At 40.3% G+C, this 27,256-nt stretch overlaps 5 protein-coding genes across 10 annotated transcripts; 3 read left to right on the top strand and 2 right to left on the bottom strand.

The window, feature by feature from the left end:
• Nucleotides 1-1,317: 1,317 nt before the first annotated feature.
• Nucleotides 1,318-5,152, bottom strand: LOC144202917 (keratin, type II cytoskeletal 8-like). The gene is made up of 9 exons (XM_077726041.1): nucleotides 4,640-5,152; nucleotides 3,364-3,572; nucleotides 3,006-3,066; nucleotides 2,801-2,896; nucleotides 2,557-2,721; nucleotides 2,278-2,403; nucleotides 1,839-2,059; nucleotides 1,727-1,767; nucleotides 1,318-1,639 (listed from the first exon to the last, which is right to left on the bottom strand). Exons 1-9 carry the CDS (start codon nucleotides 5,090-5,092, stop codon nucleotides 1,377-1,379), a joined length of 1,635 nt encoding a protein of 544 aa, XP_077582167.1. The 5' UTR covers nucleotides 5,093-5,152; the 3' UTR covers nucleotides 1,318-1,376.
• Nucleotides 5,153-8,875: 3,723 nt separating this feature from the next.
• LOC144202691 (keratin, type I cytoskeletal 18-like) lies at nucleotides 8,876-12,440 on the top strand. 2 transcript variants are annotated; one of them, XM_077725580.1, is made up of 7 exons: nucleotides 8,876-9,486; nucleotides 10,549-10,631; nucleotides 11,045-11,201; nucleotides 11,354-11,518; nucleotides 11,613-11,738; nucleotides 11,823-12,078; nucleotides 12,278-12,440. In XM_077725580.1, the coding sequence occupies exons 1-6, from the start codon at nucleotides 9,061-9,063 to the stop codon at nucleotides 12,045-12,047; spliced, it is 1,182 nt and encodes a 393-aa protein (XP_077581706.1). In that variant the 5' UTR covers nucleotides 8,876-9,060; the 3' UTR covers nucleotides 12,048-12,078; nucleotides 12,278-12,440. The 2 variants fall into 2 exon arrangements, with proteins under 2 accessions (XP_077581706.1, XP_077581705.1); XM_077725579.1 differs by having other exon boundaries at nucleotides 8,877-9,486; nucleotides 11,823-12,043.
• A 119-nt stretch (nucleotides 12,441-12,559) lies between these two features.
• LOC144202690 (E3 ubiquitin-protein ligase Itchy-like) lies at nucleotides 12,560-21,502 on the bottom strand. 5 transcript variants are annotated; one of them, XM_077725575.1, is made up of 24 exons: nucleotides 20,454-20,594; nucleotides 20,311-20,330; nucleotides 19,927-19,983; nucleotides 19,653-19,794; nucleotides 19,272-19,396; nucleotides 18,449-18,580; nucleotides 18,144-18,192; nucleotides 17,851-18,005; nucleotides 17,520-17,739; nucleotides 17,335-17,430; nucleotides 17,052-17,226; nucleotides 16,788-16,857; nucleotides 16,515-16,599; nucleotides 16,238-16,366; nucleotides 16,083-16,155; nucleotides 15,942-16,013; nucleotides 15,238-15,486; nucleotides 14,979-15,112; nucleotides 14,746-14,886; nucleotides 14,540-14,660; nucleotides 14,341-14,445; nucleotides 14,023-14,119; nucleotides 13,853-13,925; nucleotides 12,560-13,779 (listed from the first exon to the last, which is right to left on the bottom strand). In XM_077725575.1, the coding sequence occupies exons 3-24, from the start codon at nucleotides 19,949-19,951 to the stop codon at nucleotides 13,680-13,682; spliced, it is 2,568 nt and encodes an 855-aa protein (XP_077581701.1). In that variant the 5' UTR covers nucleotides 19,952-19,983; nucleotides 20,311-20,330; nucleotides 20,454-20,594; the 3' UTR covers nucleotides 12,560-13,679. The 5 variants fall into 5 exon arrangements, with proteins under 5 accessions (XP_077581701.1, XP_077581702.1, XP_077581700.1 ...); XM_077725576.1 differs by lacking the exons at nucleotides 20,311-20,330; nucleotides 20,454-20,594 and adding an exon at nucleotides 21,146-21,502; XM_077725574.1 differs by lacking the exon at nucleotides 20,311-20,330 and having other exon boundaries at nucleotides 20,454-20,608.
• Nucleotides 21,085-22,557, top strand: bloc1s1 (biogenesis of lysosomal organelles complex-1, subunit 1). Its single transcript, XM_077725581.1, has 4 exons — nucleotides 21,085-21,269; nucleotides 21,473-21,545; nucleotides 21,968-22,100; nucleotides 22,162-22,557. The coding sequence occupies exons 1-4, from the start codon at nucleotides 21,203-21,205 to the stop codon at nucleotides 22,270-22,272; spliced, it is 384 nt and encodes a 127-aa protein (XP_077581707.1). The 5' UTR covers nucleotides 21,085-21,202; the 3' UTR covers nucleotides 22,273-22,557.
• Nucleotides 22,558-22,923: 366 nt separating this feature from the next.
• rdh5 (retinol dehydrogenase 5 (11-cis/9-cis)) lies at nucleotides 22,924-26,879 on the top strand. Its single transcript, XM_077727344.1, has 6 exons — nucleotides 22,924-23,093; nucleotides 24,049-24,119; nucleotides 24,324-24,646; nucleotides 25,020-25,278; nucleotides 25,430-25,593; nucleotides 26,092-26,879. Exons 2-6 carry the CDS (start codon nucleotides 24,094-24,096, stop codon nucleotides 26,310-26,312), a joined length of 993 nt encoding a protein of 330 aa, XP_077583470.1. The 5' UTR covers nucleotides 22,924-23,093; nucleotides 24,049-24,093; the 3' UTR covers nucleotides 26,313-26,879.
• The last annotated feature ends 377 nt before the right edge of the window (nucleotides 26,880-27,256 follow it).

Here is a 27,256-nt window from a genome sequence, read left to right on the forward strand (position 1 = left end):
AAGAAATCTCTATTTGCATGGGCAAACTTTTATAAAACACGTTCGTAAATTCACTTTCAACACTGGAGGTGCAGATGAAGGTCAACATTGATACTGTATTATTTCTGCGTCCTAATATTTCAAGTCACTTGTCATGACTTTTCAACATTTGATCTACATACTGGATGTTTGCACACTATTCAATTGGGGGTGAACTTGAAACTTGAATGAATACAAACTGAGTTTATCTGGCTATAAGTCAGCCGTCACAGTGGTGCTAAATTACAAAAAAGGATAAAAGGTCTGCCTTTTGTACTTCACGAGCGGTTGGGTGTGCCACTACCTCAAAGTATGCCTGTTACAACCTGTTTTTTTATTTCTTCAGTGCTACATGAGTTCATGCATTCCTTCTTGGTACTGTTTTAAAGAAAACATGGTGGCATATTACATGACTACTTTGCTGTAATTGTAACTCATTTATATATGTAAACTACACCACTATCATTATTTACTGCATATACTGTTATATATGACTGTTTACAAGAATAGGGCAGTATGGTAGACACATGATCAGCGCACTTGCCTCACACTTTGGAATTTTATGTTTGAATCTAGGCTCAAGCTTTCTTGTGTTGAGCATTCATGCACTCTGGGAATTAAATAGATTCAAAGAATATGCATGTCAGATTAATTGTCACAATTGTCCCACAATAATCTTCCCGGATGTGAAGGGAACTCATTTCTGCCACTTTTATCTGGGATTTTATTCTTTTAGTCACGACTGTAGTATCACAATACTACAATGACCTATAGCAATAAGTGAAGGTAAAAACATAAATTGACTAGTAAAAACTAACGTTCTGATGCAGAGATTAATCTATTAAGAATACTTATTGACATGATTTCTTCATTGTCATTGGGTTTAATACCACAGGTAAGATATATTTCTTGAACAGTCTGAACAGTTAGGGCAACCTGGTTCCTGGCCCATGCAACAATTTGAAATGGTTCAATGTTTTTAGCTGAAAAAGCGTGATAAGACCTGTCTAATAGAAAATTGATCATCTGCACGCACTGCTCACTTTACTTTGCGTTAATATAGCTCAAGAACTGAACATGTGACTGACTAATTTCTTGTCTTCCGCAAGTTACTTGGTACGTGGCAGCTTGATTTCTTGACTTAAGAAAAACCTATGGGACAGCTCCTTCTAGTGGCCTCACACATGTATTGCCTATATGACGGAACTGATCTAAGTTGACTAACGTTACAATAAGCAGTAATGTTTAAGTTTCCCATGTGTTCATCTAAGATCCACGACAAATAGAAACAGCCGACTTCTTATGGACTTTTAATAATGATGTGATTTTTCTTGTCAGATTCAACTGTAATCAGGAGATCATTCAGGCACTGCTTCAGCCTCCACTTGCTCTTCAACGGTAGTATCGGCCTCGGTGGCAGCGGGCACCTCCGCCTCATTCTTCTCTTCGCTGGTGCTCACCACAGCTTCAGTTGCAGTGACTGCAGTCGTGGTGGTGCTGTCTACCTCCGCTGTCTCTGGGGCAGAGACGGAATCGCCGTTTGTCTTGACAGTGGCAAATGAGCTGGTGACGTAGGACGGGGTACGGGAGCTCTCCAGGCTACATGCATTGTATTTTACAGCTGTCAATTAAAAAATAATTGGTTATCGAAATTGTACGCACGTAGATATTTATGGTTTATCAGACTTTACAATAATGGAATACATACTGCTTATCTTGGACACATTGATGTTGATCCCACATGCCAACCTTAAGAGACACAGACATATTAATTAAGAAACATAACAGAGACAAAGTTGACACTCCAACATCATACGTACCTGTCTTCCTCCCCTTCCAGAAGTTTCCTGTATGTAGCGATTTCAATGTCCAGTGCAAGCTTCACATTCATCAGTTCTTGGTATTGGCGGACCTGCAGGGCCATGTCCTGCTTGGCCCTCTGAAGAGCCTCCTCCAGATCTCTTATACGGAGTTTGGCATCCTTCACTGCCAACTCGCCACGCTCCTCAACTTCAGCGATTTGGGCCTCCAGATTGGCTCTCTAATAACAGAATAGTGATGATTATTTTTTTTAAATACTTCTGTTTCTAGGAGAGTGAGTTGTGAGCAAGATTTTTCAAAAACTCTAAATGAATGCATGGACTAAATGGAAAATTGGGTGTATTACATTTTTTGGTGAAAATCACATGATTTCTGGAGACTAAGATGAGTCATATGCAGGAGGTGGTAAAAACTAACCATTAGCGATTGGAGCCTTACCTGTGCTTTAACCATGTCGATTTCGGCCTGCAGCCTCATTATTCTGCGGTTCATGTCAGCGATCTCGGTCTTGGTTAACTTCAGGTCTTCACCGCATTTACCAGCAGACTGCTGCATCTCGGCATACTAGGCGGACATGTGAAAATACAATATTTGCGGGTTGGTCAAGTTGACTTGGCTACATTGTATGACTTATTATTTGTTAGTATAGTATACAGACTACAAGGTACAATAGGAATATAATAAGCGGTCTAGAAAAAAATGAATGTTTAAAACTACCTTGTTCTTGTACCATGATTCAGCCTCAGCTCTACTACGATTAGCGATGTCTTCATACTGGGCACGCGCTTCAGCAACAATGGCATCCAAGTCAAGTTGACGGCTGTTGTCCATCTCCACGATAACTGATATGTCCTTGATCTGGCTTTGAAGCTCAGCGATTTCCTGCACACAAATGTGAGATTTAAATACAGATGTGCCCTGTACTTTAGATATAAGTGACTAAAGAATGTAATTTTGTTACAGCGTCAAAAATCTGCCTCAGGAAATCAAGCTCATCAGATAACCCATCAAGTTTGGCCTCCAACTCTGCTTTGATCAAGTATGCTGCATCGGTGTCCTACATTGCAACAGAGTGAATTGTTCAGTACACTGTATGCCTTTGAGTTGGAAAACATAAATTAGTGCAACAGAAATGTAAAAAAAATGGACAGAAGATATAAACACACCTTCTTTAAGAGCACAAAGTTGTTCTCGCATTCATTGCGCTTGTTGATCTCATCTTCATACCTAAAAATGAATAAAATAAAGTAAAATACAAACAGTATTAAACAAAGAATGTGTCATAATCATATTTATCTTACATATACTAATAAGTAGTCAATGTATATTCATTCATTCATCTTTCATACCACCCATCCTCAAAGGGGTTTTGGAGAGAGGTTCCTGGAGCAGAACACACCCTAGATTGGTCGCCAGTCAGTCATAGGGTACATAGAGAGACAAAGGACCATCCGCGCTCACAAACATACGCCACCAGCGGGAATTGAGCCCATGCATGTCTATGAAATAGCAACATCATCTCACTTGGTCTTGAAGTCCTCAACCAGACCTGACGTGTGATGCAGTTCAGAATCCAGTTTGATCTTTTCATGGCCCAAAGTGTCCAGTTGTCTGCGCAGGTTGGCGATGTAGGCTTCATACATGGCATCAATGCTGGAGCATGCTGGGGCTTGCTCCTGCAAGAGCTTCCATTTGGTCTCAAGCATTTTGTTCTGTTGTTCCAGAAAGCGTACCTATAGGAAAAGACCATTATTAAATAACAATATTTTTAGTAAGGTGGCCCCATAAACTAATTGGGAGCACATCTGTTTTACAGTTCTGAGATAAAAAGTAGCCAAACAAGCACGATTTTGAAAATCATGCTTGGTAGACTAATTGGCTATTTCAAATTGAGTATGGTTCTAGGTTTGAATGGTTGTTTGTGCCCTGTATGATTGGCTGGCAATCGATTGATTGATCATTTTTCAATGGGTATTCTTTACCACAATTGATGCATGCATTCGTGGAGAAATTGACTGGGCACCTATAAATAAATTATGGAATGTGACCAGATAGTCAGAATGGGCGAAGAAGAGATATGAAGAACTAAATGAATTGTTTTGACTATGTGGCTGGACAATGAATGGCATGAAAGAAAAATGACTCTGACATCACCACATTCTGTCATGTCAATTATTACCCAAACTGAAGCCACAATACATTTTTGAATACTCTACTACGATGGTATTTCCCAATTCTGATACACTCTTGCTCATATACAACATCTCTATTCAGTGTACGCACCCTGGGTGGGGTCTTGGGCAAACATAAGAGGCATCTATGTGAAGTTTTACAATATAGAGGAAGGGGCGGCTTCTTCGAGATAAAGGGTTTGTATGATTGATTAACAGGTTTCTCTAGAACTGAATTTGCATTTATCAGTCTTTTTTTTAATAGATTATTTTCTAGGGTAGATTTAGTGTAAAAAAATGTGTATATCTGCCCTAAATTATGGGGTGTAAACCATACTTTATTTCACCTGCTGTGAACCAAAGTCCAATGAGGGTAAGTTATGGATTTTAACAGGCTCGTGAGCTCCATATTTTTTAGGGAAAAATATGCCATAAGATTTAAATCTGGGGCTAGTCCTAAGTGGCCAATATATAAACACAGTTTTCTCAGCAATTTCTGAGGCAACAGCAGCTCTCAGCCAACAATTACAAGCATTTCATCCCATCAATGAAAAATACAAGCAATATAGAAGATGCTGTTTTTCAAGCTTTCTAATGAAACAATGAAATTCTTAGAAAAATTGACTGACCTTGTCAATAAAGGAAGCAAAACGGTTGTTGAGTGTTTTGATCTGCTCCTTCTCCTGGATGCGGACTGCTTGGATCGCGGGGTCAAAGTCCAGGTTCAAGGGGGCCAGCAGGCTCTTGTTCACAGTCACCTCTGTGATGGGAGCCACCACTTCTTGGGCCAGACCACCTGCCATGCCCCCACCAAAGCCTACATACCCATACTCTAATCCTCCAGCTCTTTGGCCTGAACCCCCAGCAACATAGCCACCAACCACCTTGAAGCCCCCAACGCCAATGGCGGCACCACTGCTACCCACCCCACCGTAGGAGCCACGGACGACGCAGCTCTGCCTGGCGGCACCCACACCTCGGCCGCCGTAACCGGAGAAGGAACGGCTGCTGAAGCCATGAGATGGACCCCTGGATGTGGACAGGGTAGAGAAGGTGGTGGTCTTCACAGCTCTGGCAGACATGGTCTCAGGATTCTTTAGCAGCGAGGTGGGTGAGAGGAGTCTCTGCTGATGATTTGAGAGTCAGGCAGATAGACCGAACCTGGCATTTGGTGCTATTTATCTGAATAGGGGAGGGTCACTTCTGGCTTGCCATTGGTCATTGTCATGAACACAGGAATATGACATGGGGTGTGGAGATGGGTGTGTTGTCAAAGGGGGAAAAAATAACATCTTGTTGCACATTTACAGCCTGGAAATAGTGCAAGACAGTACATTAATGTCATATTGAAAATTATACATTGTTCTGTACTATAAACCACCATAATTTATGCCTTACTTTAAACTCCATTGTTTATTTTTACAAAAAGAGCATCAGTTTTGTCATTGCAGTATCCTGTCAATATTTACACACAGTGCATAAAGTCAGACCTTGGGTATAATGAAAGAGCAGATCAAATTTTCACCTCCTCCATGTTTCCTCCCTTCTCATAGGCATGACATAGTGCGAAGTAAATTGTTTCTTCCCTGTGTGACGTTCTCCACACATTTTTGGCCCGAGACTGCATGTCTCAAAAAAGTGACAAACATATTTTTATCCTTTGAGTAATTTTTTCTCACATCATACCAACCCCAAGAGAAAAAAAGACCAAAAAAAGCATGATTTAAGTTCTCCATTTACCAGTGCTAGAATCAACAACCTGGAGGGATGAGAATTCCTTCTTTATCAGCCAGGTGCAGAGCAAATAAAGTTCCTTTTTTTGTTTCCCAGCTTTAGTCTTAAACAGCTTTCAGATTACCCATGAAAGATATCGATCATGCAATTGTGTTACAAGACTTCAGACTTCAGGGCTTTCTGGGAAAAGTACTTCTTAGTGCTTAAGTCAGAGTAAAAATAGATACATAAATAAAAGATTTGTAATAAGGATAAGAAGGCAATATGGCCTATCATAAGTCTATTAAAAGGACAGTGGCATTCTGGTTTATATGAGGCTGTGAAGTGACACACCAAGGGAGGAATGTGTTGAAAGACACACATACATGTCATAAGTCAAGAGGATGAAGGCAATTAAAAGTTGAACATGTCTACTTCAAGTTGATATCGGCAACATAATAATGTACGGCATACATTTTATTTCAGTCACAAGTATTTGTGACCTCCTTGTTGCTGTAGGAAATGATGAAGTAGTCCATTTTAAATGTTGAGTTAACTATCTGCAAAGTGCACTTGTTTAAGAAGAGATTTATGATTTTACAGATACAGTGCTCAAATGTAAACATTGGATGGGGTTGGGTAGTGGAAAGAGTAGCTAAAATGTAACAATAGAATTACTTCAAATTAATATTACTCAAGTGAAGGCCCAAAATTTACTCAAGTATAGGTAAAACTGTATTTATTTAAACGTCATCTATATAGACTAATATTATACTGTACTATAAGCCATTATATAACAGCAGATGGCACTATCATCATATAAAAACTGGAAGTGCACTCCAGGCGTTTTGGTCTGCAGCACAGAGACATAACATGGGTTTGCCTAAACTCAACTATGTGTATTTTGGTTGGGTTGGGTTAGTTTTATCAGAACTCCTCTAAGTTAAATCATTGTGCCTTTGTAACCTGTTAGCAGAGTGAAAAAAGGGGGTGAAATAAACAATAAATACTAAGTAGACACAGCTCTTTCACTGATGCAGCCATGCATTGGCTGCCCTCAAAGTGGTGAGGCTTTATTGTACTGAACTTGAATTGGTGGGCAACGCCCACTCGCATGTGGCCCGCATTGCAAACCGCAGTTCATGGAAAAGACAGTCCACCTTCAAAATAACACTATACAATTAAGAGCACACTTTAACACAGGTGTGGCCAATTCCGATCCTTGGACAGGGGCCTTTAAGGACTGGACTTGGCCACCCCTGCCCTATCCAGTCTGTTTTCCACGTCTCCCTCCACCAACACACCTGAATCAATTAATCGTGATTGGTATGAAGCTTCTGGACAGCTGGCTGATGAGTTGATCATTTGATTGAGGTGTGGTAGAGGAGGAAATATGGAAAACAGACTGGATAGGGGCTTTCCAGGATCAGAGTTGGCCACCCCTGCCTTAACACAAAAAATTCAAGGTGTCTCCCATCTGCTGTACAAAGTTTACTCTTTATGGAAGAGTAACAAAAACTTAGCTCATATGTTTATTGCCCAGACCTCCAATATTTTAAAGAATAAGACAACAAAGCTTGAGTTTCAATCAAAACATGGACATAGGTTCTCTACTATTGCAAATTATGCTGTCTTCATGTCAGATCTGGCTGTTACAGTCATTCAAGTGAATAGAAAAATAAATTCTAACAATTGCCATGTTGTTGATGTTGTTAGCTCCCTCACCACTGCCTAAGGATGCATGAAACCGCCTTTGAATTTACTTAAAATTCTGGCTAAATAAGTGTGTGATCGGGGAAGACATCTCTTTTAGAGTGGAATATCCGGGCAGGACTTGAACAGACTGCAATTTGTTTGTTTGGGGGGTTGTGATGGTGAAGCGCAATGTTGTCAGTGTTATTTTTTTTTTCAATACAAATACAGCCGCACCACAGTCATGTGGCTTGAGTCATGCAGATTCAGTTAATAGTTCCTCTTCATGTCTTGCTGTCCTCTTCGCAAGTGTAATTTTCCACTCTTTATTTTTTTTTCACTAACTATGGAGTGATTGTTAAATCTGGACAGTCTTGAAATGAGAATAGTTCTTTTGACTTTGTTGATTTTGAAAGGCTACAGTGTGTTTAAAGAACAAATGAAGGCCTTGAATTGATTTTCTTTGTGGGTGTCATCAGCTTTTATTGGGAGGACCCAATGATATTACAAATATACAGCAATAAAACACAATCAAATCAGCAAACAGCTCATGATTTTCTAAGTCAAGAGCTCAGTCTTCTCAAATATCATTCTACAGCTGAAGGAATTTCTTTAAAATCAATATTGCCTGTACGGATTTTGCCCTTTGCACTTATTTAAATACATATAATCCATATATAGACATTTTGATCCTGTTGATGTCAGCTGTTGTTTCTAAGAGGTCATCACGCACAATCAAATGTTCTGTGAAGCTAGATCTTATTTAGTTGTTAGAAGACCTGATATGTACAGACCATCAAATACAATGTGATTGTTCAACAGAGCCGTCCTTTAACCACGTTTTGTTTTTGATTGTATTATGAGCAGGGTATCAGCTAACGTACTGTCTTTGTGCATCTCACCTTTTCCAAAACCTCAGGGGGATCTCAAAAGCTTGTGTGTCCTTTGGATTATCTTTGTGAATGTGGGAACAGTCATTGTTGTCATTGTCAACTTATTGTATGAATTGACCTGTGATTATATCTGTGGATGTGGTTACTACCGACTTAGTTAGATTATCCTAGTTAACTTCACCATGACACATTTTCTAGTTCAAAATTAAATTGCAGTGATTTTATGACATTTCTCCTTTTTGTGCATGTGTTGCCCATAATTGCATAGTTTTACTTCTGTGCCTTTCAGACCAAACTTGGAGGTTACAATGAATCAAAGACATCATTCCTATTATAGGCACACCAAAAGGATTAAGTTGCTTTTGCCAAGTTCCTCCATGTTTCTGTTAAACATAATGGAACTTTACACTTCCCTCATTCACCCACTGCATTCTATCACTCTGCCAAGCTGATTTGCATTGGTCACGCAGGGTTTGTTGTAGATAATATGCTTTGCACGTTTCCATGACGACTAAAAAAAAACACTACTTTGAAAAAGGAAACTTGCGGGCAATGAGGGAGTGAAAGCAGGAAACGAAAAATGGGGCGATGTTGAAGTGGGTTGGGTCTAAAAAGGCCAACTGAGATGGAGGGAGAGAGGAAGGAGGAGTATAAGTTCCCCACTTCCCACTACCATCTTCTCTTCTGACGCCGACCAGCAGTCACTCGCAACTTCTCGCATTCTTCTCTGTAACGCAGAAAACCTTTTCACCATGAGCTACAGGAGATCCAACATTCAGCAGATTTCTGCATCCCACATGACACCTCGCTACCGTGCTGCCAGCACCTACGGTGGTGCTGGAGGCCAGGACACTCGCATCTCCTCTGTCTCCGTATCCTCCATGCGTTCGGCCCCACACAAACTGGGTAGTGGAATGGGTATGGGTGGTGGTATGGGTGGTGGTATGGGTATATCCATGGCCGCCGGAGGTGGCATGGGAGCTGGCATTACTGGCAACGAGAAGGGCGCCATGCAGAACCTCAACGACCGCTTGGCCAACTACCTTGAAACGGTGAGGAACCTTGAGAAGGCCAACGAGGAGCTGGAAATGAAGATCAGGGAGGCGTTGAAGACCGGAGGGCCTGATATGAGAGACTACAGCAAATATGAGACCATCATTGAAGACCTTCGTAATCAGGTAGGCCTAAAGAGCATTCAGCTTATGATGTTCTTTTTTAAACTTTTTTTTTATTACCAATACATTATAATATCAGCATATTGTGTTGATTTGCAAAATCATCTCTTGGTCCATCAACTTTAAAAAAAAAAAGTTCTAAAAGTATGTCTTTTTAAGAATATGGCAAATAACGACACATTTCTAATTCAGATAGAAAAAAATGTAGTATTTTTATTCCCTTCCTGGCCAATTGAGAATAAGCATAACATTTCCTTGACTATACAAATTTTAGGGGAAAAAAAATCATAATTTCTTCTGTTGGTAAGCTTCCATTTTGCATAAGAATAAAGGGTGTGGCTGCCCAGCCCAGCCCTGACCATCCCCCATCATTCTGTGCTTCAAGTTGCCCACAACTTCCCTTGATGAGTCACCAGCATGAGTGTAAAAACTTCCACATATAAAAGTTCTCCGAATGGTGCTGCTTGCAATTGACATTCTACACCACTCCCCCCGTGACCGTGGGCCCCAATGTGAAACAGATGTGTAGAAAACACATACACAAAGGATCTTGTCCTGACAGAATGAGTGTGTGTGTGTGTGTGCGCGCCAATGTATGCTCTGTGCGTGAGTGGACTTCTTGCATAACAATCAATTCCACTCAGTTGAGTCAAATGTCACATATTTCTCTAAATGCCAAAAATATTTTCACATAAAGTTCCTCATAAAGAGCTGTCTGTTTTCCTTTTCCTGCCAGGCAGGATGCAAATGATTTTAAAAGAAATTCACTCCCACCCACAAAGAATTTAGGTTTTTACCCTCACATAAACACACTTGATTAAGGGTAGTTTTGCTCTTGAACAAAACTATTTTTCAGAGAGGAAAACGGTTCCAGTGGATCATTCTTCTTCTCCCTCCCACCCCCCGTTTTGTGTAATCTGACTCTTGGGGGGTTTAGACAGATGCAGAGATCCAGATGACATCAACTATTTTTTTCTATAACAAGAAATGTCAACCACATGATGCATATTGAGAGAGAAAAACTGACTGACAAATGTGTCATATATTTTTTTCATTTCTGTATAGATCTTTGACAAGATATCGGAGAATGCTCGTCTGGTGCTCCAGATTGACAACTCCCGTCTGGCTGCAGATGACTTCAGGGTCAAGTATGTTGTTTTCTAGTCATGGCCTTTTGTATTCTTAGGTGAAGTTATATAAATCTGGTAAATCTGGGATTCCTTTCACAAGGTATTTGGCCTTGCCAAGGCAAGACAAAACAATACCACCCACTCAGCCTTGGGAATTTTGCAAAGAATAGTATCTCACGATAACGGCTTTACTAAGTTTTTAAAAATAGCTGGGACTCTTTAAGACACGTGTCAAAGTAGCGGCCCGGGGGCCAAATCTGGCCCGCCGCATCATTTTGTTTTAGGATCCAATTAAAATGAAGAGTATAGATATATATATTGAATTTGCTGATTTTCCCCATTTTAAATCAATAATTGTCATTTTGTTGGAAAGCAAGACATTGCCATATAACATGAAGGAAATGTTTGTAACCAAGTGTCATTGTGTACAGGTTTGACACGGAATTGGCAATACGCCAATCTGTTGAGGCTGACATTGCTGGGCTAAAGAAAGTCATTGATGAGACCAACATGAGCAGAATGAACATTGAAAGCGAGATAGAAGCCGTGAGGGAGGAGCTAGAATTCCTCAAGAGAAACCACGAGAATGTGAGTGTGCAGCACAAGAACAAATGCTGCTGTATTTGGCATTCAAAGTAATCCTTGAATGGTGCACATATAATTACATCCCTTTTGAAACAGAACAGATACATTTACTTCAAGTTTGTTCTTTTTTTATTCAAAATCAAATCATGATGCAGGAGGTGAGGGAGCTGAGGAATCAGATCTCCCAGTCTGGGGTACAAGTAGATGTCGACGCCCCCAAAGGCCAAGACTTGTCGCAGATCATGGAGGACATGAGGGGTAACTACGAGAAGATCGCAGTCAAGAATGCTGACGATCTCAAACGGTGGCACGAAAATCAGGTTCGATAGTGCCATGAAGTTTCATCATGAACAAAGTTACTGCAGTATGTACCGCAGTGTAAGCATGATATCCCTGCTTCTCTCTCAATGTTAGACTGCTGAAGTCCAAGCACAAGTATCACAGAACACAGAGGCACTCCAAGGTGCTCAAATGGAGCGAAGTGACTTATCCAGACAAATACAGACTCTAGAAATCGAGCTTGCATCTCAACAGAGCTTAGTGAGCATGTTTTCTGTATTTACTATTCCCATTAGAATAACATCCTCCCAAATATATAATTGCTCTTCTATGATGACTTATTAGAAAGCATCACTAGAAGACACGCTACGCAACACGGAGCTACGTAACAACATGGAAATGGAGAAGTATAATACTATCATCCTTCATCTGGAGGAGGAACTTGGAAACTTGCGTGCAAATATCCAAAACCAGACACAAGAGTATGAAGCTCTGCTCAACCTCAAGGTGAAACTGGAAGCTGAGATTGAAACCTACAAGCGCCTGCTGGATGGTGGCGATTTCAAGTAAGAGTGATACTCAAATCAAATTGAAATAAAAGGTAAACATAACTAACACACACAAAAATGTTATTTTGCAGTACTATGAATTTATAATGTGAAATATTAATTATCAACAGTAATATAATTGGAAAAAGGCTAAACATTCATTGTAATTGGAAATTGGAATATGAAAAAAATGTTGAAAGTTTCAATGATTTGCATATAAATAACTATCTTCTGAATTTACATTGTGTGTAGGCTCCAAGATGCCCTACAATAAGATGTCGGCAACCTTTCCTGTTAAAGAGCGTCCAGGGATGTCCAAGTAAACAAGCAAACAAAATAATGCTTAAATAAGAAATACAATCCCAGAACATGGCATGATTGCTTCCTATAGGAAAAAAGTGAAAAATAATACAAATATTTGTTAAGCATCCTTTTTGGTGTTTTTGTTTTAATAAAATGCTTTCCACACACCCACCCACTCACTCACACACACTTTTTTTTAGAAGCCCGACTATAAATATCAAACTCACGCACTAGGGAAGAAGATATTTATTTACAGGTCAAATTACACGTGATTGTTTCCACTTTATAAGTAGCATTTTTCTTAACAATTTGTTATCCACACACAGATTATTACAAAGGGAACCTTTGCAGTCCAGTCCAATGAAATTGTCCCTTTTGGGTGAAAGTTTGGTCCGAAGAAATCAGAAGCAAACCACTGACATTAGCCCGGCAACCTTTCCGGAGTTTTAGGGCCTGACAAAAATAGGACTGCGAGAATGGTGTCTAAACAATAGAAGTCATACTATGAGAAAAAAGTCTCAAATGATGAGAATAAATTCATTCGTCTTAACACTATGACTTAGTTAAATATGTTTTGTACTTTGTGGAGCACTGAACCACCATTAAAATGAATAAATAGCACAGATTTAAAAAAAAAAGAAAGAAAGAAAAAACATCCCACAAAAACTAACGTCAATAATGTCATGATTTTCTTCCGTTTATATTACAACGTGAGACTATTGTACCATTACGGCTTTAATCTCGTATGACTCTATGGCATATTTTTCTAAAATCCATGACTTCTTTTCTCAAAATATCATTTAATATAGTTTTATCTCTTAATATTAACATAACTTTTTTCTATCTCTCTCTCTCAGTATTGCAACATATGCCATTTAGTCGTCCCACTTTATTATCGTAGTCCTATTTTCTATTTCCGGCCCTCCGACTCCATCAGTTAGTGAAATAAGCACTAAAATTAAACTGATCTGGTAAAGTAATCCGAAATGACTGTAAGTAAAGCTACAAAACTATTGCACTTTAAAAAAATAAAAGCTCTGTCGGGGGACAATCACGCGGTTAAGTGTGCAAACTACATCGAAGAAGGCGAGGAAAGTGACACTGGAAAAAAAAAAATGTTGACGCAAACAACATCCTGTGCTACATTTCCAAGTCAGAACACTCGAGATGGAACAGGAAATTAGAAATTAATCCATCATAAAATCTGAGTGCATAGTCATCAGAAGTTTTGACTTTTGATCAAACGTGGGCGGGGCATGATGATCTGAATTTGGCTGCCATTGCATACGGTTGACGTGCTTTACAGAGGGGATGGGGCGGGGTGTAAAAAGGGGAGCATGGTGTCATATAGTTACTCCTGCCCAAAGCCTTCCGTCTCCTCGATGGCAAACATGAGTTTCTCCTTTAGCTGCTCGTAGCTCTTGTAGGGAGGCAAGTCCAGACGATTGAAGCTAGAACAGAAAGAAAAAATAATCACAATAAAGAAGACGAACATTTTCTTTGAGGAAGTAAAAGGGAAATTACCATGTGTGACTTCGCGGAAGCCAGTTTTCTTTTCCCACTTTTTCGATGCAGAATTTCTGGGGCCCGTTGCTTCCTACATTTGTACATATAAAAAGACATCAAATAAAAGTGAACATGTGCATTAAAAAGAAAAACAGCACGTTATGACAAAGTAGGAGCCATTTAAGTACCCATGAGGTCAGCAAAGCCCCCCACAGGAAGGCGACACGTTCCGGTGACGAACTGTAGTAGTCGCATCCTCTTTTCGTTGTCCATCTCCTTTGCAAACTGCGAACATGTAAATCGCAACTGTTCAGATTGGACCCTCCCCTGCCCTATCTTAAACTGTCCTGCCCTCGCGTAGTATCTCTAAACCAATCCCTGCCCTATCCCATTGTTGCCCTACCATCCTTTCCCGGCCATGGCCCGAACACAAAAAACATTTTCCTCCATTTTGGAGATGAACTTAAATGAAAAAAAAAAAATCTTGATCTGAGCACAGTGCCTACCTGCCAGAACCAATGAATCTGCTTGCTGCTGCGAGCGTAATGCCTGTAGATGGTGTTCCTCTGCCAGTCCACCAGGTCGATTTCCTGCATGCCACAGAGCATCACCTAAAACAAAATCCCCCCAAAAAACACATGTAAAACCTCAAATTGCACAAGAAGCAGTAGAATTTGATATGACTTTTTCATTTGATTAAATCACCTCTAGTTCTTTGGCATCAAAGTACTGAAGGTACTGCTGAGGGAGAACTTCATTGAAGCCCTCAAAGAAGGCCTGGGTCTGTTCCTCCACACCTCTGGACAGTCTCCACTCGGCCACCAACCTGTCATCAGCACAAGATAGATAGACGTGTCTATGTCGCTGTGACATTACTTTCCGTTTTTGCGTTGGGAGCGTGAAGACGGCACCTGATGTACTCCTCCTTGTTTTCCTCAGTCACCTGAATGTTACCTCCATCCGGTTTGAGCTCATGCGTGGTGACCTCGCCTAAGATCTCCTTGTCGACAGAAAAGAACATCTCTAGCCCGCACTCTTCTATGTTGTTATCCCTAGGAAAAGCCACAGTACATACCATATTTACTGTAGGTTTTACTGTATATGTAATGTTTGTGGTTGTTTATTTACACTGCTCACAACCTACTTGATCCATATGAGAGAGTTGTAAAATTCTGGATCCACCGACTCCAGGTCTTTGAGGGCGAGGGGTTTGTTGAGGATACGCTTGTAGAACGGCAGCGAGAAGCCTGTGTCGATAAACTTGCCGTGGAACAAAGCCTAGGATTGAAAGTAGAGACAGACTTAATATAATTCTTGGTTTCATAAATATGCTAATTCTGCATCCAAACAAAAAACGTAAGGAACGAGATAGAAGCACTAACGCAATTGTCCGGTTACTTTACCATGGCGATGAAACGCCCGATGAATTTGAAATACTTGAGGTGGTCGGGGTTGATGTAAGAGGCGGGGTTGATCTGCAGGCAGTAGTTGTCTTTGCCGGCATACTCAAACAGGCAGTACATGGGATTGAGCACTTCGTGAGATAGCAGGAAGAACCACTCCCTGGCCACGCCACCATAGTCCAGGCCTTCTTCACCAGGGAAAATAATCCACAGTCTTCGTCTTAGATCTTGAGGATGGAAGCTCATGATCTATCAATGAAACAGGTTGGCCAGTTACACAAGTGAGAAAGGCATGAGCAAACCATCACTCAAACTAAGAAACCAGGATGTCTCCTAATGCTGTGTTCAGATCGCCCGCATTTTTGTGCCTACATGCCCTTATAATGACCTGAATCTTGCTTTTTTTCCTCAAATAATGACTTAAATCTCCTGATATTATGCCGAAAGCAGTTTTATGTTAATAAATTGCCAATAGATTCAGCACGTGAAACCAAACAGGTTCCAGTTCACAGATTGTAAAAATAAGCAAGAAAATGACCTAAATCTTGTAATATTACTATTATTTCTACCCAGTGAGATGACCATTTATCATTTTATTTGTGTAATATCACAACTTTAATCCAGTAATATTAATATGTATGACTTCATTGTGGTAAAAATTGCCAGTTTCATCTCAAAACTCAGGTCAGGTCACATTTTCTCACCTGCTGGAACGAATCTTCAAACAAGGTTTTCCTGGATACGGAAATCTTAATATGTTGAGGCATTGACAGTTGCTGTAGAGGCAAGCAAAGACAAGATAATCAGTTGGAACTCCAACACAGACACAAATCGGCCTTTCTCACCTGACACCAGAAGCGAAAGTATTGCACTTTGGCTTTAAAGTCCCTGACGTATGTAATTTGTGGTCCGTTTTCACTGGGAATGGAAACCGGGGGATGCATTTTTAACCAAGAAAAGACATTGTTCTATTCACAAACTGCTCCAACCGATGACTCACAGCGAGGATTTGCCAGTGCGAGGATCGATGTAGGTGGTGGTTCGTCTGTTGTGATCCACGAAATAGGGAATGCCGTCCACGGTGAACCTCATCTCCCATCCTTCGGGTAGTGGTTTGTCATTCAGCAGACTGGTAAGAACAAACGCACAGCGATTTTAAAAACAGCGCTGAATCGTTGGCACATATCAAATAAAGACACAAAAATTTCCCAGTTTCAACTGTCATTAACCAAAAAAAAAAAAATGTTAATCTCATCAATGCTAACTTTAGCATTTACCCTTGAGTCCTAGGGTCTTCCCACTGAGTTGTCCTTGTTGGGTGATGGACAAAATACACTCTGCCATTTGTATCCGTCCTCTTTTCTGTTAAATACAATTAGAAAAATAAAACAAACTCTGCCTCCACTGAGTTCAATTAGAGGTGTCAAAACTAAGGCCCACGCCCTATATTTATTGGGCCACAGCAAATTTGGAAATATCATATGCATAAATGTACACAGACACACACACGCATACATGTACACACATACATATACAAAAATTATATTTACCCCAACCATGTGGCAGAGGGCCCATTGGATCAAACTCTTTGTTAGTGGTGGCCGCCAACTGGTCTTGTAGCTAAAATAAAAGGAAGAAAAAAAGAAAATACACTTTAAAGCTGTACTCATGTGCCAAAGACATACTTCTACATGCTTTTTAAAAAGGGAGTTGCATTGGAATTTCTGAGGCAGCTATATTTTGAATTCCAAGTCTGTAGCCAAGGTTATCTAAATGTCAGTGAGCAAGTAACCAACTCCCTAGAGTATCCTCACCCCGAAAATGAATCTTTGATTAAACTGCTGCATGGCCCCCTGCAGTTGACTACGTTGATGCTGCCACTCCTCGTAGTTGCGCACCGACTCCTGTGTGGGGCGCTGCCACGTGGTGGTCCTGGTGATGTGGTCCACAAAGTAGACGCGCCCCATGGGGTCCACCCGGCGCTCCCACCTGTGAGGTTAACATCTTTAATACTTTGTGATTTTTCGATTACGTCTGGTCTACATTAACCGCGATATTCGAGGGATTACTGTAAATATGAGCCTATGATGGCCTTACCCTGATGGCAGAGACTCAGGTCGTTCCCAGGTTGTCCGTTTCTCAATGTGATCGACAAAATACATTCGTCCGTTCTGGTCGACACGCTGCTCCCAACTGCATGGCGATATACAGAAATGCCTCAGTGCAACAGGAACAAAAAAAAACAAAAAACATGCGGTACTCCAAAATTAAACCAATTTTACCCTTGTGGCAAAGGGCCGTTATTTATAGGTGAGAGTCTGGAAGCGGCTGCGACCGGCGCTGCCAGCGTTGCGGGTTTAGGCCCAGTGGCCACCGTGGACCTCGCTACGGCTCCCCCAGATTCCGGGTGCTGATCCAAATTCTCACGGGCAGACGTCTGTAAGGAGGCGTCAGTTGTCGGACCTTCGCTTAACTCGCAAGGAGAGGAACTGCTGGAAGAAACTAGAAAAAGTAATTAAAACATTGAGGGTCAGGTTTTTTTTTACATTTTTTTAATGTAAAAATAATATTGCCGCATCATGTGATCGAAATACTCGGTAAAACAGGGTATACCGGGTGCTGAGGAAGGACGCGCTGATCTGGAGCGGCGAGGGCCAGCGGCACCCCCCGGAGAGTGGGAAGGGGAGCCTGGGCCGTTAACTGGGTGCGCGTCGGGGACGATGACCCACTCGTCCAAGTCGCTGGAGGGAGATGCGTCTCTGCTTGTCCTGTGTAAATTAGGTAGGAGAAGCAATATTATAAAGAATGTACATTTGAACTCCATGCCTGACATTCACTGTAATAGATGTCCAAATGGCGTTAACGGCATTGAGAGTTCAGGTTTTCTTTTCTTAGGTTTACTCTACCTGTTGCCAGTGCTTCCATTTGGTCTTCCGTTATCTTTTAGGATTGAAGCTGGAATCAGAAATATATATATTTATTTGAGTTATTGTTATTTTTATTTTTATTATTCTTGTGAATGTGTGGTTGGGCAATGTAGCTCAACATGACAATTAAGGGTTAAAAATGCTATTCCACTCAAGTCCTCCAGATGGAAGCAACTTCTAAAGAAAGCGAACTGAAACAACATCTTAGTGCATCATCATTTCGAGCTACAGAAAAATATCCAATTTTGATATTGGCCTGCTTGTGAGTCGCAGCGCCATCTCACCGTGCTCTCTCTCTGCCGAGGCCAAAGCTTCCGGGTCCACGTGCATACCGTCCAGACACACGGACAGGTCGCCGACGATATCCCGGGAATTCCTCTCGGAGCACAGCTGCAATGTCTGGATCACCTCGCACACTGAGAGACACACAAAACCATCATTAAAATGTTTTATATTAACAGGCGTACAATTGTGAATTGAAATCAATGTATGTATTAAAAATATGGTCTGCTATAGTGTTAAAGCCACTTGTACAATAAAAGAGGACCCCCCCTAAAGCCCCCCTCCCCATTCAGGCTTATACCTCATAAATTTTACTGATCGGCGCCATTGTCAAAAACATAAATAGCTCACTAACTCACTTCACTGTAGCTTGAATGACAACTCAGCCCTCTCTGGCTGATTGATTTGACAAGCACGATTTTAAAACGTTTGTTATTGAATTTACTCTTGAAGTCCTCCTGATGGAATCAACATTTTTTCTATTATCAAATTGTTTAAGGATGACAAATGAGTATTTTTTAGAACATATCTTCTTCAAATACAATGACTGCTGGCAATTGAGAGCTTAAACCACATGTAACCTACAACCTCAAGCGTTGAAGTAGGACCAGTCCACTGACGCAAACTGAAATATTCTTATAGCAAGCAAAACTTTGGACTCTTGCATAACAAGTGAGCAAAAACTAAGACCGAATGATAAGCTGATGATAGACAGCCGATGTCAGGATGCAGTATCACGCTTGATCTGGTAACCAGATAAGTCTGAGGCTGCCTCTCGTAACACTGTAAGGATTTTTCAACAGTGAATGAGCAGTGAACTCTCACGTTTTAGCTCGTTGGCCTTCAGCGTCTCGCGGATCTCCAGCGTGGCCATTCCAAGCAAGATGTCCGCCTTGAGCGTTTGGTGGCTCCAGACGCGGAATATCAGCTTGCTGAGAGGCGTCACAATGCTGAAAGGGAAACATTGATTTGAGACACGAATAAATCGACATATGAGCACAGTCCCGGAACACATTAAGATCATATCTCAAGGTATTACTGTAGATGTATTCTTTTGTAGTAATATTTAAGCCTAATGTAAAAAACTGTGAATTAAAATAGGAAATAAGATGTGATTTTCATCAGACTTAGTGGACTGACGGCAAAAATAATTAGCGATGAGTCAACTTTCAAAATAACCTTTTGTGGCAGCTTTATTGTACTTACACAGTAACGGCCTGCTTCCATTTTGGACTGTGTGTGTTGTTGCATTTCTCAGTCCGCTTTGACTGGCCGTCCACGGCGACCTCCACATACGGACTGGGACCAAACCAGTTCTTTTTGTTTTCCTTAAGTTTGGCAGATAGCACTGGGAGAAGATGTCAAACATGTCATATTAATAATAACTTAGGAAAACCTGATTTTTTTTAACCATACTCATTTGGTTGTGTTGCAAAATTGAGGAATTGGTATTCATATAGTTTTTTTAAAGGGGACATACCTGTGACTTGCAATTGGGCCTTCATAGCTCATCCATAACACTGCCAAGAACAAACAACTGTGACATGAGATGGAAGTGAGTGAGGAAAATGTACATTTGCACTCATTCACTGCCATTGACAGCAATAGACGTCCAGCATTGCGATCCCTCGATCGCTTCCAGTCAAAAAATGGAATTGGACGTCTACCATCGTCAATGGCAACCAAAGAGTGAACAACATGTCTTCACCTTAGGTTATGCAATGACACGGTTGGTTAAGCGTCGCTATTTCGGATAGAAAATCCCAACCAGCGCTAATAGCTACCATGCCATCGTTTTCATATTACATAATGTCATGTGTTTATATATGTTAATAATCCACTTAACATGCGAAATAGTTCCAACCTTGCTCCCTGAATGCACCGCTGGGGAGACACATTGGCCATGATTAAACATTATATATGAACGCAGATTTCGTGCTAGCGTAAACCGGGGCTGGGGTTTTTATACCGAGCCATACCGGAGTACCATGCCGTACCGCGACGTACCTGGCGCGGGCAGACGATGACGGGACGCGGGGTTAATGCCCTCTAACGTCGTGTTGATGTTGTCTCCTTATTGATACCGTCTGACACCCATGATTGCTTATGCTAGTGAGCCTCACAGAGCTAGCAAGTGCCGTGAGAGCATTTCCCGTACTAATAATTCAAAATAAAAATATACAAGTGACTAATGAAGCAGAAAGTTATTTGAAATTGTTTTAAAATTGTCAACTGTAATGAAATAAGATTTTAATGATGATTTGATTGTTAAAATGTATTGATATTTCTGCATGAAAGATCAAATGTATGCATTACTTTTATTTTTAAGGCGACTTCTGTTTACGTCATTTCGCAAAAATAGAGCAAATATAAAGTACAGTAAAATGTATATAAAATCCTATGGCATTTTTCTGATTTTGTATGTTTTGATTGTTTATCCCGTCTTGCCTTTAATTTCATCTATTCTATATTTTGTCTGTATTGTGTTTTGCATTTAATCTTAGTAGTACATTTTACTATTTTTTGTAATACCAACTTAAATCTCAATGGATATCAGAAGTCTTTCAAGTAGTTTAATAAGGTTAATTTATTTATCATTCTTTATCCAAATTCATTAAAAAAAAAAAACAATGCTGAAACGCCTTCTCGTGACATCACTTTTTGGTCTCGTGACGACCGGTCAGCTGTTAGCATCTTACCCTGGTTTTCCTGCATTTGCCTTTTTAGCTTAACATTTCCCAAACACTTCCAGCCGTATGAAGATGTTGTCTCGTTTGCTGAAGGAGCACCAGGCGAAACAAAACGAGAGGAAAGAACAACAAGGTGAATTTTCAGGACCGGTCATTATTGAGAACTAAACCACTTTGCTAACAAATGGTAACGAATGCTAAAAACAAAGCAGTGAACACCGAATATTTGTCTGCTCTCAACAGAAAAGGGACGGAAATATAAAGCACGGTGTATTCTTACGTCCTCATCTTGTGTTTTAGTATACATCATATTGTCAGTTTTGATTATTTTTGTAGAAAGAAGACGCCGTGAAGCTATTTCCGCAGCCACCTGCCTTACGGAAGCCCTCGTGGATCATCTCAATGTCGGGTAAAGACTAGTGACGTGCTTATATATTCTAATTTTTAAATTTTTAAAAATATTTGATGTGTGATAGTTATTCTGTTAATGGTGCTATAGAATTGTGACAACTTACATCCAAATAGGTAATTGTACTGCGTATTTAACTCACTGGCTGCTATTGAAAAGTACTCATCCTCTTTTAATAGAATATCAGTAACTTATTTTACATTCTTAAAGTGATGATGAAAAGCCATTGGAGGAATTCAATCATACATAAAAAAATAAATAAATCTACATTACTTGCTACCTTATTTAAGTACTTTTACAATGTACGTCATTTACAGAGGGGACGTGTTGAAAGTGTCAGGAATAGCAAATAATAAAATAAGTCAATTTGAGAGGAAGAAGAAGGACATAAACTGACCTTTTGGATGTGTTTCTCATTTCAGCGTGGCCCAGGCCTACGTAAACCAGCGCAAACTGGACCACGAAGTAAAAACACTGCAAGTTCAAGCCAGTCAGTTTTCCAAGCAAACTGCACAGTGGATCAGCATGGTGGAGGGTTTCAATCAGGCCCTAAAGGTACACTTGTCGAAATGGCAGCTGCAAATGGAAATGAAAATAACTCCCATTACAAATTCAGGAAATCGGTGATGTGGAGAACTGGGCACGCAGCATCGAGATGGACATGAGGACCATCGCCACGGCGTTGGAGTACGTACACAAGGGTCAGCCTCAGTCAGCACCATCCTAAATAGTCCAGCAACCAGAAATTGACGACACGGTGCGACACGTTGAGGTTAAAATGTGAAGTCTGGCAGCTTACTTCATTATCTGTCAGCTGCAAGACTGTTTATTTATAAATGAATGCAAGAAGAACTACTAAAAATTGCAGGATGGATTGCCGCCAGAGTGTACATACTCTTTTAAGTAAGACGGCTTCATTTCTGGAATCAAGGCCGTCAGTCAGTATTATTGTTTTGTATGTGCACAATATGACATTTTTTTTTCTTTTTTAAATAAAGACAATCAAAATGTTGGGAATGTGTTCACTTCTTGTATTTATAATAAAACCAGCATTGATATTTAGGATGTACTCCATCCCTTTGTGACCCTTAAAAATGGATAGTTATTTTTTTTAGCGCGTAACAAGCTTTGCAATTTATACAACATGTCAGCAAACAAGCACTAGCTTTTACAATCTTACAAAAGCCTTTCACACATGGGATTACGAGAACTAACGTGCTTAAATAAACGCTTTATTGTATTGGGGCACATGAAAAGGAACATTTTACTGATCCCCAAAGTATAATTTCAAAGTAGCAATACAATAGTACAGTAAAGCAATGAAAAGTTGGCTTATCTAAATCGCTGCAACAAAACGCTCGCTTTTTGTTATATTCTCAAAGTGCATAATTTCATAAAGCAAATGCCTCGATGGATTTGGGATTAGCAATGGCGGACTTGTCTTAAGGGATAAAGTAGCATGGGTGCGAGGGAAAGCCTCCTTGAGTTTGGGCGTCAGCACAAACGTTGAAGAGAAGAATAACTTGTTCACATTCAAGAGCATAAAAGGTAGGTTGACAATAGTTTTGTTTACACTGAAAATGATAGCTGATGTTTCTTTTAGTATTTTTCATGAATAATTTTGCTGTGTGATTTAAAATATGAAGCTGATATTTGAAATGCATTGTTGTTAAATGTATTAGTTTGTGAATTTGATTTGTAAACCTTTTTGACATACTATTGGGGAAAATATGCACGGAAAAGGTCAATTTGTGCCATGTTTAACCATTTCTAAAATAAAATCAACTTGAGTGATTTTTTTTGGACCACCATTAATTCTCATATTAGAGCAAGTCCGGTCCTCGAGAGCCCTTATCCCATCTGTTTTCCATGTCTCCCTCCACCAACAGACCTGAATCAAATAATCGTGATTGGTATGAATCTTCTGGACAGCTGGCTGATGAGTTGTTCATTTGATTCAGGTGTGGTAGAGGAGGGAGATATGGAAAACAAACTGGATAGGGGCTCTCGAGAACCGGACTTGTCCACCTCTGTATGCTAGATTATGCATCCTATTACTGTGAATTGAAACTATTTATTTATTTATATTTACATCTAATCAATTCAGTTCAGATGGATTGGACGGCCATCGTCGTCAGTGGCAGTTAATTCTGTTATCATTTTTTACTTACTCTCTGGATTTAATTGACAATACAAATAATACAATATATTTTTCCCACCATCTATTAAACTTGGAATGTAATTGATTTTCTCTAAGCAGCTCTGTCACGGGCATTACATGTGCATTTGCAAACAATGTAACCCCCTGCCCTCCCTCACACCCCCATCATCCCTCACAAATTCCTCTCTGTCTTTCATAAGGGTATTATACAAAGATTTCTCATGTGGCCTGACTAGTAATTTTGTACACACGTACAAAAGTAGTCAGAATTGGAGCTCATGAATGGCATTTGTCTAATTTTGGTAGTTTTTCTTTTATTTTAAATGCTGTTTTTGTTCTTAGACAGGTGACCAGGAAGCCCTTTCAGAGCTTGGGGGAAGAAAAAAAATGGAGTTTCTATATGATCTTTTAGGGTAAGAGTGTTTTGGTGCGGGTCACGTTGATAATTTGAAACAAAAAAGTTACTTCAGGATATATATATTTATTTATATATATATATATATATATATTTTTTTTTTTTTGCTGTAAAATTTGACAGTAGGATGCACAGTTCTATCGAAATGCTCATTTTTCTCTTTATTTTTGAGAAATGTCAATGTCAAATCCATCATTTGCAGGGATGGCGCTTGGCTATATATCAGCATCACCTTTGCGGTGTTCTGGACCGCTGCGTGGCTGTACCGAGACAGCCTGGAGATGGAAGACGTGACCAACAAATACGTCTTTGTGAGCGGCTGCGACTCGGGGTTCGGAAACCTACTGTGTAAGAAGCTTGAGCGGAAAGGTTTTCACGTGTTGGCCGGCTGCCTGACCCAAAATGGAGCCGAAGAGCTGAAGAAAATGACGGGGCCCTACTTGAAGACGGTGCTTCTAGATGTGACCAGTCAGGAAAGCATTCAGAAAGCTATGGAGTGGACCAAAAAGGAGGTTGGTGAATATGGTGAGTCCCATTGGCTGCAATAAAGCAGTGTGGAAGTATGTTCTTTTTTTATTTACCTCAAAAATCACAGTTAAAAATTGAGCAGAATATTCATTTTATTCTAGTAATTTAAAAGACATTTTCATTCAAATACCTGCTTATAATTTTCCAAGGTGCTTATAGCAATTAAATATGTGCATAATTAATTCAGGTTTTAGTCATATAATCATGATAAACAATTATTCTTTACAAAAAGTTTTACATACAAAAAAAAGAATCAAAAGATCGCAATTATCAGACTACAAATGAGGTCTCCCTTGTTTGTTTTTCAATGTTGGCAACTCAACTTTCAATTGATCTGATTTCTAAATGTTTCCTTTTTCTGCGTCAAAAGGACTCTGGGGTATCGTGAACAACGCCGGACGCTCTCTACCAATGGGCCCCTCCGAATGGATGAAAGTAGAAGACTACCATAGCACGCTTAAAGTCAACATGAATGGTACAATCAGCATGACTATCACCTTCCTGCCCTTAATCAAGAAGGCCCGCGGGCGGGTGGTCAACGTGGCCTCGGTTCTGGGTCGGGTTGCAGCTAACGGAGGCGGTTATTGCATCTCCAAGTTCGCCGTGGAGTCGTTCTCTGACTGCCTCAGGTGAGAAAAACGTCCATTGATCCGTTTTTGGATTTCTTGGGTGAATTCTTAAGAATCCCCCTAAGGCATGAGCATTGGCAAATAAACGAAAGGACATTTTTAGAATGCAAGCTTGCGTGTCAGCATAACAAGTAACTTGGACCATTCACAGGAGGGATATTAACTACTTTGGGGTGAACGTCTGCATCATTGAGCCAGGCTTCTTCAAGACGGCCGTCACTAGCTTGGAACCCATTGAGAGGGAGTTGCACCGTTTGTGGGACCAACTCAGCCCTGAAGTACAAGCTAGTTATGGAGACAAGTACCTGGATAAATGTGAGTTAGTCGTTATTGTCGTAACCATATCAAGAGAAAATAAGCCAATCGCAGGGCACAAGGAGACAAACACCCGTTCATGCTGACTCTCATACCTCGGGGCAATTTAGAGTGTTCAATCAGCCTACCATGAATGTCTGGAATGTGGGAGGAAACCGGAGTACCCGGAGAAAACCCACGCAGGCCGGGGACCACATATGCAAACTCCACACAGGTGGACCGACCTGGATTTGAACTCAGGTCCCCCACTTTCAGGCTGACGCATTAACCACTCTGTCACCGGGCCCCCTTATCAGAAGGTCAATACGTCAAATGAGATTTAACTTTTTCACACTATAACGTTATTTCTATAACTATATATCTTTTTTTGATTTCCATAAAAAGGGACATCAATTGTCATCAATGTATGAGCAAACCATAAATAATGAAAACAATGACTTAAATTCTTTAAAGACACACCCCACCCTTAATATTTCTCATTCATTTTTGTTGTTAAAGATATTAGAATCCAACGCTTCATCATGAACGCCATCTGCGACGCGGATTTAAACAAGGTGACCAGCTGCATGGAGCACGCGCTTACCGCCGTGTACCCTCGCACCCGCTACAGCGCCGGGTGGGACGCCAAGCTGGTGTGGATCCCACTGTCGTACATGCCGTCCTGCGTGGTGGATATCGGGCTCAGGCTGGTTCTGCCCCGTCCATCCAAGAGCGTCTGACTGCTGATAAGTCGGATCGTGCATGTCATGCTATGAAAAGGTTTATAATTAGCTATAAGAGGTGTGTGTCCAAACTACGCCCTGCGGGTCAACCGCCCCGGCCCGCAGCCCAATTTTTAATACCGTACCATTGAATGTGGCCCGCCTAAGAATCTTAAATCCTGCCTACATTCTGCTGTGCTTGTCAGTTTTAAGACTAATCACTTAAAATTGCCTCTCTATTATTTCTAATGAGTGTAGGAAACTAGAATATCAGTATTTAGTTTTACATAGATACATTCATTTAAAATTACCCAATGTGATAAATTGAGATATCTTGATTGTGATTTTTATTGTCGTTTTTGGTTGCTTGACATTTTCTCTTTGTTCTGCAAATTTTGTTACAGTAGTAAGTAATATATATATTGCACTATACTTCTGGATTATTTTAGTAGCTTGTAGGCCTCAACCTGTTTTACTACCATTGACAGTCATAAACATTGGATCCATTGACATTTAGCAATCGGGTTTCATTGCCGGCAATAGACATCCAATTTGACTTGGGGCCCACAGGCCTCACAGTCTAAATAGATTTATTGATGTCAGTGGCAGGCAATAGGTTAAAACATCAAAAAAACAATCAGATTTTTTTTTTACTTGATTCCAATGCTCTGTATATGTAAATGTAACCAAATATAATAATAAACAATGATGACAAGGCTTTAGTACAGACTATCTGCTGTATCAAATCATGAATACTTGATTGCAGTTCTGTCTATCGTTCCTTTGTTATTGATTAAAATGCAAAATACAACACTATCTCAATGGTCCCTACCATCTTGAGATGACATGAATAATGCAATCAGAGCTTGATAGTTCCGCATTGTTTAAGGTTTAAAAAATATGGGGAATTCATCATAGTCATATCAGCACAAAACTATTCTATCACTGACTTGAAGACAAAT

The sequence above is a fragment of the Stigmatopora nigra genome, chromosome 10 (assembly GCF_051989575.1).
Source record: "Stigmatopora nigra isolate UIUO_SnigA chromosome 10, RoL_Snig_1.1, whole genome shotgun sequence".
Lineage (NCBI taxonomy): Eukaryota > Metazoa > Chordata > Actinopteri > Syngnathiformes > Syngnathidae > Stigmatopora > Stigmatopora nigra.

Excerpts from the sequence above, each read along its gene's own strand:
- bloc1s1 (XM_077725581.1), top strand. The coding sequence starts at position 21,203 with ATGAAGATGTTGTCTCGTTTGCTGAAGGAGCACCAGGCGAAACAAAAC. Across the intron at positions 21,270-21,472 it reads CGAGAGGAAAGAACAACAAG|AAAGAAGACGCCGTGAAGCT; the intron begins GTGAATTTTCAG and ends TTATTTTTGTAG. Across the intron at positions 21,546-21,967 it reads GTGGATCATCTCAATGTCGG|CGTGGCCCAGGCCTACGTAA; the intron begins GTAAAGACTAGT and ends TTCTCATTTCAG.
- LOC144202691 (XM_077725579.1), top strand. The coding sequence starts at position 9,061 with ATGAGCTACAGGAGATCCAACATTCAGCAGATTTCTGCATCCCACATG. Across the intron at positions 10,632-11,044 it reads GCAGATGACTTCAGGGTCAA|GTTTGACACGGAATTGGCAA; the intron begins GTATGTTGTTTT and ends CATTGTGTACAG. Across the intron at positions 11,739-11,822 it reads TTGCATCTCAACAGAGCTTA|AAAGCATCACTAGAAGACAC; the intron begins GTGAGCATGTTT and ends ATGACTTATTAG.
- LOC144202690 (XM_077725576.1), bottom strand. The coding sequence starts at position 19,951 with ATGAAGGCCCAATTGCAAGTCACAG. Across the intron at positions 18,193-18,448 it reads CTCGGCAGAGAGAGAGCACG|CTTCAATCCTAAAAGATAAC; the intron begins GTGAGATGGCGC and ends TTCTGATTCCAG. Across the intron at positions 14,887-14,978 it reads AACTCTCTCATATGGATCAA|GGATAACAACATAGAAGAGT; the intron begins GTAGGTTGTGAG and ends GGCTTTTCCTAG.
- rdh5 (XM_077727344.1), top strand. The coding sequence starts at position 24,094 with ATGGAGTTTCTATATGATCTTTTAGG. Across the intron at positions 24,120-24,323 it reads TTTCTATATGATCTTTTAGG|GGATGGCGCTTGGCTATATA; the intron begins GTAAGAGTGTTT and ends CATCATTTGCAG. Across the intron at positions 24,647-25,019 it reads AAAGGAGGTTGGTGAATATG|GACTCTGGGGTATCGTGAAC; the intron begins GTGAGTCCCATT and ends CTGCGTCAAAAG.
- LOC144202917 (XM_077726041.1), bottom strand. The coding sequence starts at position 5,092 with ATGTCTGCCAGAGCTGTGAAGACCACCACCTTCTCTACCCTGTCCACA. Across the intron at positions 2,060-2,277 it reads TCGACATGGTTAAAGCACAG|AGAGCCAATCTGGAGGCCCA; the intron begins GTAAGGCTCCAA and ends TTCTGTTATTAG. Across the intron at positions 1,768-1,838 it reads CTGGAAGGGGAGGAAGACAG|GTTGGCATGTGGGATCAACA; the intron begins GTACGTATGATG and ends GTGTCTCTTAAG.